Below are 14,226 nucleotides of genomic sequence, written 5' to 3'. Positions count from 1 at the left end.
GGAATCCCGAGCCTTGCTTCTGGCGGTCTCCCATTCCTCTCCAGCCGCAGAGGAGGTTGCTCAGCAAACTCATCGGTCCCGGCGCTCTGCCCAGACCAGCTCTTTGGGTTTGCTTGCTGCTGCCACCTCTGGCACAGCTATGACAATGCAGGCTGCTCAGCAGCGAGATCCTCCAGGGACTAAGTCCCCATATCGGGCCACTGAGCATGCCCATGGAGTGATCTCCCATTGGAGATTGAAGGTCACGTGCTCAGTCTCCTGCTCGTGTTCGGATTGGCCCATCCGAGAAGCCAGGAAGGTCCCGGACGCTCACGGCTATAAATGGCTCGCATGGCCATGCGCTAGGATAGACTGTATTTTCAGACTATGAGGAGTGAGTGATGTATGCACGTATGAATGTCTCTGGTGAATGACTCATTAAGAAACCTCTACCCTTGGTACGCATGTGTTGTGCAGCCTAGCCTGCTAGCGCCCAGGCTTAGGCGTAGGTAGGTCTGAGCTTGAGTCAGGCATTAGTCCTCACCAGTGATTCGGCACGCCTCAGTGCACGTGCTCCACACTCCTTAGCCTGCGTCTATAGCGGCGTTCGCAGCAGCGACGCCGCGCGCTCAGTGGGCCTAGAGGGACTCTAACCCCGTGTCCTTGGGGTAGAGTTCTGTGGCCGTACACTGTGCACTCTTTTGGCCGGGCTCTGTGAGCTAAACAGGCTCCGGCATCTACGTTCAGCGGTCGTGTGGCTCTGTGAATTAACAGAGTTCGCTCTTGTTCACATTGGGTGACGTAACCCACGTGTGACTGTTTTCACACCGCTTAATTCTTCCGCCATTATCTAGCAGCAGTGTACCACCTCTGCACGGTGGACCCCGGGCTGCGAACGCACCTACTATTATTTTATAACTAGGTGCGTTCCGCCAGCCCTAACACTGCTTTGCTGTACTTTTTGGCCACCTTAGGCCCTGGACGGCTGGGCTCACACTTCAACGTTGCGTGGCTGTCTGCCCTGTATGGACTCTAAAGCCCTATTGGCTACTATCAGGAAACCCTTCTGCTTACCCGCAGACCGCTCCTCCTATGTTAACTATTTACAGTGTACTGTATAACAAAACACTATTAGGTCCCTATCTTGTAGACTATCTAAGGAACAGCACTTTTCCTAGTACAAGTATTTTACATATATATAGTAATAAAGGACATATCATTATTTACACATAACAATCTTAGTAACCCCTTACATTTCCCCATTCCTTTTAGATTGGTCGTCCCCACCAAGTTACGAATATACTTTAATCTGTTCAAGCAATACTCCACGCAGGGAGGAAACCCAGGTCAACAAGGTAGATACATTATATTGGCTCAATGTGAGTCGAGTCTTTACGTCGTCACATGAGAGTACGTGCTCCTAAAAATAAGGGCCTGGCTCACAGTCCTCCTGGTGACGTCCACTGCTTAACAAATTACAGTACCATACACTGGACCCGAACATAGATATACAAGGTGGCCCATCCATAGGGTCTACAGTTCCTGGCGGAGGCCTCCCCCCTTCCTTTGCAGAAAGCACAGCTTTAGTTCAAGGACCTGTCACTCCGAAAAGGCAAAGTCCTGCTTAGCAGCCGAAGAGGCACAACAAAACAAACATAAAAAACATTTAACGAACGTGTCCTTTGTGACCTGATCTTGTCACGCTACCCCCCATGCTTGGGGGCAGTCAGAGCTCTTTTTGCCCATGGGGACGCAGAACAGTCCCGAACATACAATATAGTGCAATGAGCGCAATGTCATGTATACAATCGACAGTTCAACGGCCCTCATCCCATACACCTTTGTACCTCTTGGGACTCCATGCCTGTGTTCAGGCTGACGACTCTGCAGCCACAGATGCCGTGGGTTGCCAGGATGTGGCAGGGGCAGGGTTAGGCTGTGTAGTGATCCTGGTACTAGGGACTGACTGAGTCGGCTCCGGGCCTGTGTGAAGTTCCAGGTCATCCTCACTGCATAAGGTGACCGCTACCACGTAATAGCCCCGAGGGCAGTCCTCTTTAAGGAATGAGACCAGTCCCGTTCTTCCAAGGGTTTCCCGAACTTCACGGAGGCAGCGTTCACATATATTTTTGCGTTGGTACCGTCCTCACGTATAAAACCGTATCCACGGTTGACATCAGTGTAAACGAGCTGCCGGCGGGTGCGAAGCCCGGCCATAGCGCCCCATCCTAGTCAGCGCAACTCTGCCCATACCTCCTTCTCCCACTGTTTATTCCTTTGAATGACCTCATCTATTAAGGCGGCCTGCCCGGGGGTGGGGAAAGGGCCCTCTGTCGGGTGATGAAAGCGTGAAGTACCCAGGGACATGGCCTTGCTGGAGGTATGTCTGGCCTCCGGGGTTCAGGGTCGAGGTGCAGACACCCTTGAGGGGTGAGGGGTCGTACAACAGCCTCTGAAGCGAGGGGTTGAGGCATGGACCACCCCTCCGGAGTCAAGGGCCGAGGCGCACTCACCCTCTGCAGCTCTGAATCGCTGACCACGCCCATCCCTGGACCATGGTATCCCTCCGCTGCTACAGCTGCCCACTCCGGGTATGGTTGGTATAGATCCGGCTCAGCCTCCATCTCTTCCACAGGTTCTTTTAGGGCGGTTGCTACTTCCGGCTCTCTGGCCTCCAGCTGCTGATGAAAAGGTTCTGCTCCCGCTGAAGCAGTTCCAGCTCCCAAAGAAGTCTCTGAAGTGGTTCCGGCCCCCGAAGACGTGGAAACTCTGACTCCGGCTCCCAATGGTGTTGCGGCTCATGTGGACTATGTTGTTCAGGCTCCGACTGTCATCAATACTGCTCCACCAGCAACACAGGGAAGTGGTGAGTCCAGAACTCATTCGCGACTACCCTCAATCAACCGACCCGGGTCTTCTCCTCTTCCTGCCGCCATTTCCACTCCATGCGGTCTACTCCCCTGCAGTGATGAGTGCAAGAACGTTCAATCGCTGCCGGTCCCATGTCGCATAATGGCGCCGCACAGCTGCACTCAGGGTCTTCTCCCGGGCCCCACCCATTCCGAGGTGGGGTCATCTCCGACCACTCCACCCATTTCTCTGTATTCTGTAGGGAGGGTTGAGATCTTCTTCTCATCTGCGCCCACCATGGGCAGACCAGAAGTTGTTGACAGGTGGATTTTGGCGTCATCTCGGTATCAGAACACCTACGAAGGGTGAGGTTGAAGTTGTCGTTCTTCTTTTTAGGGCCAACCTCTGCCATCTTCATGGTTGCCATCTTGGCCACAATCAAGGTGTCAGTTCCATTCAAAATTTCAGTCACATTCGAGACACTTGTCACTTTCAGAGCATCAACTTCTTCTTTCTTCAAGGCATCCCCGCACCGCAAGGTTGCGAGATTCTGCTGAGTATGCCAAGTGTGAGGGAAGGCCAGGGCCGCAGTCGTGGCTGAGGTTAGCGGTATGTTTGCGCCCTGGTCTCCTGTCACATGAAAATAATGTACATTTAACAATGTACCTGTCGCTCTGCTCTCTGCTTCCTCAGGTTCACTTCTGGCCCATTGCAAGTCCAGCTTAAACTTCAAATGGTCAACTTTAATAGCATTTAGTCTCAGCACGTCCACATCCATTACAGGATCAGATACAGTTCCTAAACAGTGTATCTTTCACTTTCCCTGTGCTCTGTCCTGTTTCCTTTGGCCCGTTCCCCACCTGTAACGACTCGTTCGGTACAACAGCGTCCTCCCTGTCCAGCTTCCCTCCTCTCAGGAGTTCCCCTGTCCGTTTCACCCCTGACAAAAGGGCATCAGCACAAGTCGTAAGCTGCCACATGACGGAGCGACCTGCCTTCCAGCTTTGCTGTACTTTTTGGCCACCTTAGGCCCTGGACGGCTGGGCTCACACTTCAACATTGCGTGGCTGTCAGCCCTGTATGGGCTCTAAAGCCCTACTGCGTACTATCACAAAACCCTCCTGCTTACCCGCAGACAGCTCCTCCTATGTTAACTATTTACAGTGTACTGTATAACTAAACACTATCAGGTCCCCATCTTGTGGACAATCTAGGTACTGCACTTTCCCTAGTACAAGTATTTTACATATATACAGTAATAAAGGACATAACATTATTTACACATAACAGTCTTAGTAACTCCTTACACCTTCTCCGGCAGCTCACTGGTAGGTCTCTGGAATTGAGCATATTATAACACTATATTATTATTTGCCCTGCATATTAAATGCTGTCTAAAAAATTGAAAAAATAATGCCAGAATTTATGTTTTTGTTCATCCCACCTCACAATTAAATAAAAAGCAAGCTGATCTTTAAGGGCTCGCTAGAGTACAATGCAATGAATTCATCAAGAGGCGCACATCACTTAAATTATTCGGCACATCTTCTGAGTGTCATATGTCTCCATGCGCCTCACCAGACATGACTTGTACATAATATTGGCATTTATAATGCATTGGAAGGATGGGCATGGTCACACCCCGCCCTGCCACGTCTCCTTCCCAACTCTGCCCATTTAAGCAGAGCTGCTTCAACCTTGGTGAAAACGACAAAAGACACAAAGCTTTTGTGCAACTCCTCATTGAATAAATATTTTGTGACTCTTCAAAGCTTTACGCCACTTTTTTTTTAGATCGATCCTTATATGGCTCCCGAAATGTGACAATGAAAAAAATAAAATAAAATGTATTCTAGGGGACCAAAATGAACAGGGGTTAAAAATCCACTGGGTAGTCTTAGGGTTAACATTTCTTAAGTTCATATGCTAATAAGGTGCACAGAGCACCATGGGAGCAGCCATGCAAGGCAGAGCACCCTATCTCTGTCATGCTTACCGCCGCCGCTGGCTCCGCTCCCGCTGCCTCCGCTGTCGCCGCGGCTCCTGCAGCCTCTGCCTCCGCTCTGGTGCCCGCGCTCACCGCTCCCGGCGCGCTCCCGAGGCAGGCGCACGTCTTCCTGCTCCCCTGCTTCCTGTCCCGCGGTCAGCCTCGGTGCTCCATCAGGTGCGCATGCGCACCTCGCACCATAGACTGCAGCACAGGCTGAACCGCTCTATCACATTTCCTCCGTGACCCTGGAGGACCCTGACCCGGAAGTCCTCCTACACACCCTATATAAGGTAGCTTCGCCCCTGCTCGCTGCCTGTTTATCAATTGTGTTCCACGACTGATTTCGGGTCCACACTCTCCTGCTTACCCCTTCGTATTCTGCCTAGCGCCCTGCCTTGTGCCTATTGCCCTGTCTTGTCTCTCCTGGTGACCTCCTTTGTACTTCCTTCCACAGCCCGCCGTTCCAGTCTGTTCCTGCCTTCACCTTCGTCTTCACCCATGTGTGCCATCCCTAACTGTTCCTGCCGGCTCCTGTGCTTCCTGCCCTTCTCTCCGTCCAGTCCTGCAGCAGTCTCCCCTGTGGTCACCAGTTCCCCCTGTCCGTCTTCCAGCCCGGTGTCCGTCTGACTCCTCCTCCAGCCGTCCCCAGGTATCAGCTTCCATGGCGATAGTCTCCCCCGGGCCTGCCCCTAATGCTCCCTGTATATGGGGTGGTACACCTGGCCAGCTCGCCTGGGGGCAGGTTCGTCGTCGCGGTCCTGAGGGTTCACCCTTGGAGTCTACCTAGCCTCACAGCCTCCCACAGCTGTTCTCACTAATTTAAATTTGTCAATCAATGGCAGAGTTGGCTGGCAAAATTGTGGATGGAAGGGTTCTCTGGGCCGCAGTCTTTACCACAGTGCTTTTGGGACGCCCTCACATCCAGGGCTGCGGGGTACTCGCTACCGGGCCTGAAGGTCCTCAATGGGAGATGTCACGGTAGCTGGGACCCGTCCCGTGGCCCTGGGCGCCCATTGTAAATGTTCAGTGTGAATGTGTAAGTTGTGAAGCCACCTGTGGTGTTCGGCAATGAAGATGTTAAGCCGACACTGCAGATAGATCCTGTGGGACCGATGGTGTGGTGCAGCAGTGATGTTATAGTCCTCCACAGGCAGGGCTGTAGTCCCAGGGCAGAGTAGGTGAAGTGATACTTAGATGGTGTAGTGTCAGGCGCAGGGAATGTAGCAGTGCCGGGCAGGTTGACGCAGGAATAAGTGAAGGACACCAGGGCATGTATTTCCAAAGCTTTCCTCACAGTCTGTTGTGGCACAAGAGCCTGCATCCGTGCCGTGTCCTCTGGGTCAGGTGCTCAGCCAACTTCCAGGCAAGATGAAGTACTCCTTTCCAACACTCCGCCAACATATGTGCCTTGTCTGAACGTCTCCTCTTATAGCGCCTTTGAGTGAAGTACTCACAGTACTGAGTTACACTGGAGTTCCTCCTGTCAGATGTTCCTATGAACTCTACTTGTACAGCAGACAGCTGTAGCCTGCTTCGGGGACTCTCTGCTACCGAGTCCCGGCTCACTATCTCGTTGCTGTTGTACCCTCAAGTCTTGTGTGGGAATAAAGTGGTGGCAAACTTCTATTCCTCCGGTGTCTGTTGCGGGACCATTAGTATCCAAACAACCTCGGGGACCGGACCCCGGCCTTGCGCTGTGAACTTGAGAAGGGTTCTCCTCCAACCCTAATCCTTAGTCCTCCTCTCCTCACGTTCCGTACTAATCCTTCTTTCTTATGGAGAGAGTCAGGCTTTCCTTCAATGTCTCTTTCCTGTGCCAGCGGACCCAGGTCACTGAGGTCGGCTGCAGCACTTCCTTCATCTATCCCACTCAGGAGATCTTCTTACACAGGTCTGACCTTGTCAGACTTCTGTGACTGACTGTCTAATTCCTATCCTCTTCCCACGATTCGTATTCCAAGCAGGGAGCCACCAAGGGGTGCTATGCTACACTCCAAACAGGGAGCCGCCGAAGGTGCTTTGCTACACTACTTTGTGGTGTGGGGTGCAGGTGTTGGAGTGTGGTCAGGTGTCCCCACCTTACCTGGATAGTGGGGTACCACACCTCAGGAGGAGGTGCAGTAACTCTGTGGTGACTGAACCCTCAGGGGCACCACATACCCCCCCGTTAAACACAGCACGTCCGCGAGCTGCAAGAAAACAAAAGTTGACAAATACAGGAACATACAAAATTTTTATAATGCTTAGTAACAATTCTTATCTGATCTTCTCAATATGAGAGGCACTGTTTCTTGAACGTTGCAAACAATTTTTAACTAACTATTTATGTTTTAATACAGTGCCTAATTCAAAAGTGCTTTTGGCAATAACTCACTACCACTTCAAGTATTCTGCATCAACACATTTCTTCATCATCTTTCTTTTCACATTTTCTATCTTTATCTTTATTCAAATTTCTCATCTCTTTATTAAAACATTCCTATAAAAGCTGTTCTCTATCTATTAATACTTTCATAAAGCACATTATCAAATACTTCACATCAAAAACTTCAATAATTCTTGTAAGTGCTGGACACCGCTCCCAGCCGGGATTTCTTGCAGTGTCCTGAGGATGGAGCCATGCTCCATGATGATGTAGTCTTTATCTTCAGAAGACCTATGTAAAACCAAGAGAGGGCACCTAAAGAGGTGCAACTATTTACAAACACAGTTCTAGATCATTCAGTGTCCATGATCTCCACAGTTCAGCCAAGAAAAACGCTGCCAATAGAACTGGGCAACAAAACTGGAACAAGAAAAACATGATGACCAAAAAAAAAATAGAAAAAGGCACAACGGTGCAAATACTCTCCAGGGTAGCAAAGTTAGTTATTACTTGGTCTAGTAATCCCCTCCTGGGGTTCTGGAAGCTGTTTGCTTGGGCTGCTTCCAGGGGAGATGCTCTGAGTGTCCACCTCCTGGGGGGTTGATGAATTGCTGGTATTCAGCTGGCAGTCTACAAATTGCAGGTACTCCTTCTCTCCTGGAGTGAGGTTGTCAGCTGCTGGTGGTATTTCTGCTACCAGTGATTCTGCAGGAGTTGCAATGGGTACCAATGGATGTGGTTCCTCAATTTCAGATGGTACTGCTGCCAACAGGTCAGCAAGGGCTGTAGCCGGTACCGATAGGTGCTGCTCTGCGATCTCCAGTGGTACCACAGTTGACGGTACTACGGCCGGTTGCGGGCTGGATGTAATTGAAGTGCTACCACTCGTGGTCCTGACAACCACCGGACCATTTCTGTTCACAGGTACGGCTCCTAGTACCAGGATCATGGCAGGGGTAGTGACCGTACCTGGTGCTTCCCAATGAGGCTCCGGTCCCTGCGCGGGTACAGGCTGGCGAATTATGGCAGCAATAAACCCTGAGGCTGCCTGGTAGACGGACTGCAGTGGGGTCAATACCGTTGCAGGGTTGACGTCCGCTAAGACCTCCGGGGTGGACATGCGCGGCCGCGCCAGGTCCGGGTAGGGCCTCAGTCCCTGCTCCACCGCTTGCTCTGGGACTCGCATGTATCTCCTCCGGGCAGGTCGCATCCAGTGGCGGCATCGGTTTGGAGGTGGAGGTGGGCGCTGCAGATGGTATCGCAGCGGTCGTATGGCCCGCGGGGGCTGCCTGGGAGCAAATGGTTTCTCTCCCCCATTCTCTGTTGGCTCCCGCCCTTCTTCCATCCTGGCGTTCTCTCCTCCTTCTTCTTCCTGTCTCGACTCTTTTCCGCCACCGGCCCCCGCCCCTCCTTCTGGGGGCGGCGTCTTCTTCCTACTCCTCCATACCAGGCCAGTATACGAACCCCTTGGGGGGTGGGCCATGTTGCCGTCGCATAGAAGTTCAGACGGGAGGCCCAGGACAGTTCGCGGTCTTTTCTTAGGACCACCCATGTTGTCACGCCCTTCTTCTCTGCGCTGGTGGCCATTTTTAGAGTTCATTCTACAGTCTATAAAATTGGGTCTTCTGCACATTTCCACAAACTTTTAAATCCAATAAATCGTAGGCACACAGAACCCGGTGGCACCGGGCTTCGTCATCCTGTTCGTGATGCCAAGTTGGGACGCCCTCACACTCAGGGCTGCGGGGTACTCGGTACCGGGCCCGATGGTCCTCAATGGGAGATGTCACGGTAGCTGGGACCCAGCCCGTGGCCCTGGGCGCCCATTTTAAATGTTCAATGTGAATGTGTAAGTTGTGACGCCACCTGTGGTGTTCGGCAATGAAGATGTTAAGCCGACGCTGCAGACAGATCCTCTGGGACCGATGGTGTGGTGCAGCAGTGATGTTATAGCCCTCCACAGGCAGGGCTGTAGTCCCAGGGCAGAGTAGGTGAAGTGACACTTAGATGGTGTACTGTCAGGAGCAGGGAATGTAGCAGTGCCGGGCAGGTTGACGCAGGAATAAGTGGAGGACACCAGGGCATGTAGTTCCAAAGCTTTCCTCACAGTCTGTTGTGGCACAAGAGCCTGCATCTGTGCCGTGTCCTCCGGGTCAGGAGCTTAGCCAACTTCCAGGCAAGATGAAGTACTCCTTTCCAACACTCCGCCAAAATATGTGCCTTGTCTGAACGTCTCCTCTTATAGCGCCTTTGAGTGAAGTACTCACAGTACTGAGTTACACTGGAGTTCCTCCTGTCAGATGTTCCTATGAACTCTACTTGTACAGCAGACAGCTGTAGCCTGCTTCGGGGACTCTCTGCTACCGAGTCCCGGCTCACTATCTCGTTGCTGTTGTGCCCTCAAGTCTTGTGTGGGAATAAAGTGGTGGCAAACTTCTATTCCTCCGGTGTCTGTTGCGGGACCATTAGTATCCAAACAACCTCGGGGACCGGACCCCGGCCTTGCGCTGTTAACTTGAGAAGGGTTCTCCTCCAACCCTAATCCTTGGTCCTCCTCTCCTCACGTTCCGTACTAATCCTTCTTTCTTATGGAGAGAGTCAGGCTTTCCTTCAATGTCTCTTTCCTGTGCCAGCGGACCCAGGTCACTGAGGTCGGCTGCAGCACTTCCTTCATCTATCCCACTCAGGAGATCTTCTTACACAGGTCCGACCTTGTCAGACTCCTGTGACTGACTGTCTAATTCCTATCCTCTTCCCGCTCTTTTAGTGCAAACTAAACTCAACCCGCCTCCCAGCACGCTTCGTGTTCCAAGCAGGGAGCCACCAAGGGGTGCTATGCTACACTCCAAGCAGGGAGCTACCGAAGGTGCTTTGCTACACTACTTTGTGGTGTGGGGTGCAGGTGTTGGAGTGTGGTCAGGTGTCCCCACCTTACCTGGATAGTGGGGTACCACACCTCAGGAGGAGGTGTAGTATCTCTGTGGCGACTGAACCCTCAGGGGCGCCACACTTTGAGCACCTCATCTGAACACAAACAATATTTTCTTTAAAATTATCCAGTGAATTTTTCCACTAAGGCTGGAGTCACACTAGAGAGGAATACAGACGAGTGCTATGCGAGAAAGGAATCGCATAGCACTCGGACCAATGTTAATCTATGGGGCAGCTCCCATCAAAGTATTTTTTCTCGGGCCGCATTATACGTGCGAGTGAAATCGCAGCATGACATCCACATGATATAAAAAGAAATTGCGATTCATCAGACCAGACCGCCTACTGCCTTTGCTTCATTGTGCAGTTCTGATGCTCATGAACAGGCAGCAAGCTGTGATGTACGGTGAGTTCTGACGCCTTTCTTTCATAGTCAACATTCCTTTTTTCACCAATTTGTGCTACAGATAACCCATGCGCACCAATGAGCCTTGGGTGTCTGTAACCCTTGGCACCAACCAGTGAAAAAGAACGGCTATTTTATAGATGCGCAGACCCAGTCATCTCATCATAATAATTTGGCAAGACGCTCAGATCCTTATACTGTACTGATAGTTGCTGTTCACCCCTCATTAAGGGTAATGGAAAGATCACAATATTTAGCAAATAAATAATATTTTTTCTTTGTCGTGGCAGAAATAAGATACATTGTTGTTTGCTTTATTGGGGTATTGCAAATGATACTTTTTATAGAGCTTCTACTGATTTACCTGTTACCTTTAATATACTTCAAGTTATTAATAAATTACTAGTCAACTCTTTGGATGATATTAAGAAGGTCAGTTGACCTTCAAAGGTTAACCCCTTCAAAAAATGAATGCATTGTTTACATGATATTTGCATCATCTTTGAGAATAAAATCTTTTCTGTATATTTTTATGTAATTTTAGACACAAAAAATCAAATTAAACGTACCTTTTCCTTCACAAAGTCCACAGTTTGGTGTGTGTGCATTAGAGAATAGGTCATTTTCACTCTCTCCACTAGAGGGCCATCCTAAAACAAGCGGAGAGAGAAATATCTTTATCTCCTAGCTCCTGAACATGGATTTACCATTAGTTCTCTTCACTTCTCAAGGTCTGTAATCTTAACTAATGATTGATATTCAGCATCAATTTTAATGCTTAACCAAGATGCTTGACTTCTGTGAGATAGGTGCGAATCTGGATGTTGGTCATGCAGCTGATGTAATATCTTAAAGGGAACCCGTCACCAGTTTTGTGACATAGCAGCTAAAAATATCACCTTATTCAGCATCTGCGCTGCATTCCCTAAATCCTTATATAATCCCCTGACTCCCCTTGTATATTCCTGAAAAACCTTTTTAATTTCTGCCGTGCTGTATGGTAATCTTCTCAGTCCTGTCCAATGGGCGTGGTTTCAGGCCTCTACGTCACTCCCATCGGCTGTTGCTTGCCGTCCTACTTCATGGATGACGCCTCTTGTGCCGAGCGACATCTCGTGCCTGCTCAGAAATATTGCATTTCGCCCGCTGAGCAATATGCTTTGCCCAATTGCGGGCAAAGCCGAAGAACAGTAGTGTCATGCGCCAACACATGTACTTCCAGCTCATGTACCGGAACTACGTTTGCCAGCGCATACGTACTTCTGTTTTTCGGCTTGGCGCAGTTGGGTAAAACATACTGCGCAGGCGCAAAACACAATATTTGTGAGCAGGTGTGAGATGTCGCATGGCAATGTGGATCGCTATCCATGTCAGGAGGATGGCGAGCAGAAGCCGGGGGAGGGATGCAGAGGCCCAAAGCCATGCCCATCGGACCGGATTGAGATGATTAACATACAGTGCGGGAGAAATTAAATTTTTTTTCGGGAGTATACAAGGGGAGTCAGGGAGTTCTATAAGGATTTAGGGAATGCAGCGCAGATGCTGACTAAGGTGATATTTTTAGGTGCTATGTCACAAAATTAATGACAGGTTCTGTGGAGGAACACACACGCGGACCCGTTCCTCCCACGTCACCACCGTGACGTAACTACACAGGCACAGCTCTCCGGCGCCCCCTTTGTCTCTCAGGTCAGTAAGGGAACTGCACCTAGAGCAAATGGTCGCCGGGGAGGAGGTCCTGTTACCCGCTGGGGGTTCTAAAATTCGTGATCAGAGTAAAAGCATCAGCCCAAGATTAAGTTTATAGTTTAATTGCCTTAAGGGCGCACTAGATAATTACAGAAATATACAGTAAATTTGCAGTCAGAGAAAAGATATAACAATAGGGTACAAGGATTAGAGATATTAAGCTGGAGGTCAATTTACCAGATTGTATTGTAGGGTGCATGTGGTTGCCGGGGAGCTCTGCAGTCCACAGGTACAATAATCTTAGTTGCTGGACAGACCCCCAAAGCATGGGCCGCTGCTCCCCTCGGCAGGTCTGTCCCCAGGTCCTTCTTAGATCATCATCGTCTGGATCTTCTTTGTGAATGAATGAATGCTAGGGGCTGCCAGCCCTTAAACACGCTGGGTTCCTCCCCCTGTGTCAGAGGGTGGGCTAATAATCTCCACCCTTTAGCTCTTTGCAGAACTTATTTCCAATATCTAAGAAAGGGGATAACTTTCTACAGCATGATCGAATCGGAACATGAGAGGTACCATGCTGGCACGATTCCGTACCTGGGCTTTGAAGCTCTGTTTTGGGCCTATCCTCATTATCACACCAATGCCCTGGCTATTTAGCATTGGAACACTAAATCCTGCTTGTATTCACTAAGTACACAGCGCCTGGGGGTATAGAAGCCTTTAGCTGCCTGTAATTTCTGAACTTAGACCAAAATGGATGCCAAGCTCAGATATGTGGCCCCACATCTAAGATGGCGGCCGCTCCTTCATCACACCTCCCTGCTTTAGAGGGCGCTAGGGGGTATCACATTCCTGTGATCCCCCATGCGCCCTTCCGCACCCTCTCCTTGCCGGGACAGCCCATCAGCTTTACCATGGTCCCTGCCTCTTTTGTGGCGAATGGTGAAGTGATACTGTTGGAGAGAGAGGCTCCAGCGTAGCAACCTCCCATTCATCCCAGAGACCGTGTGTAACCAGCTGAGGGGGTTGTGGTCTGTTTCCACGGTGAATTGGCGTCCGTACAAGTATGGCTGCAGATGCTGCAGGGCCCACACAATTGCCAGACATTCCTTCTCCATCGTGGAATAGGCCACTTCCCTCGGCAGGAGCTTCCGGCTCAGGTACAGAACAGGGTGTTCATGGCCCGTAGTGTCGACCTGGCTGAGCACAGCACCGAGGCCGAAGTCACTGGCGTCGGTCTGCACTACGAACGGCCGCGTGAAGTCGGCTGCCTGTAGTACAGGAGAACTAGAAAGGGCGGTCTTGAGCACCTGGAAAGCTGTCTCGCAGGCGACTGTCCAGTCAACTGCGACGGGCAGCCTCTTCTTGGTGAGGTCCGTCAGGGGCTTGGCCAGGGCACTATAGTGTGGAACAAACCTCCTATAGTACCCGGCAGTCCCCAAGAACGACATCACCTGCTTCTTGGTCCTGGGGGTGGGCCAGGAGGCGATGGCATCCACCTTCCCGGGCTCTGGCTTCAGAGCTCCCCCACCTACCCGGTGCCCCAGGTAGTGGACCTCACTCATACCCAGCTGGCACTTTTCGGGCTTAATGATCAAGCCTACTCGCTGGATCCGCCCGAGCACCTGCGCCAGGTGCTCTAGGTGATCTTCCCAGGTGGGACTGAAGATAGCGATGTCGTCTAGGTACGCGGTCGCATATCCTTCCAGTCCCTCGAGCAGTGTGTTGACCATCCTCTGAAAAGTGGCAGGGGCATTCTTCATGCCGAATGGCATCACCGTGGACTCGTACAGTCCGAATGGGGTGATAAAGGCAGAGCGTTCCCGTGCCCCCGGGGTCAGGGGAATCTGCCAATACCCCCTGCTCAGATCCATGATGGTCAGGTACTTGGCCCCGGCCAGCCGATCGAGCAGGTCATCGATGCGCGGCATTGGGTACGCATCGGTGACCGTCACAGCGTTGAGCCCCCGGTAGTCCACGCAGAACCGCGTAGTTCAGTCCTTTTTAGGGACGAGGACT

At 51.0% G+C, this 14,226-nt stretch overlaps 1 protein-coding gene across 4 annotated transcripts in view; it reads right to left on the bottom strand.

Moving 5' to 3' along the window:
- Window positions 1-14,226, bottom strand: part of MIOX (myo-inositol oxygenase) — a 97,056-nt gene that overhangs the window by 57,728 nt on the left and 25,102 nt on the right. The window contains exon 3 of one of the 4 annotated variants that reach the window (XM_073579280.1): window positions 11,091-11,171. The exons of 1 other annotated variant lie outside the window; for it this stretch is intronic. In XM_073579280.1, coding sequence (XP_073435381.1) covers window positions 11,091-11,171 — 81 coding nt within the window. 2 more of the 4 variants (XM_073579281.1, XM_073579283.1) reach the window with 2 other exon arrangements.

Source organism: Dendrobates tinctorius, unplaced genomic scaffold (assembly GCF_039654945.1).
Source record: "Dendrobates tinctorius isolate UK_male_01 unplaced genomic scaffold, ASM3965494v1 ptg000062l, whole genome shotgun sequence".
Taxonomy (NCBI): domain Eukaryota; kingdom Metazoa; phylum Chordata; class Amphibia; order Anura; family Dendrobatidae; genus Dendrobates; species Dendrobates tinctorius.
This window is presented reverse-complemented; position numbering and strand designations above follow the sequence as displayed.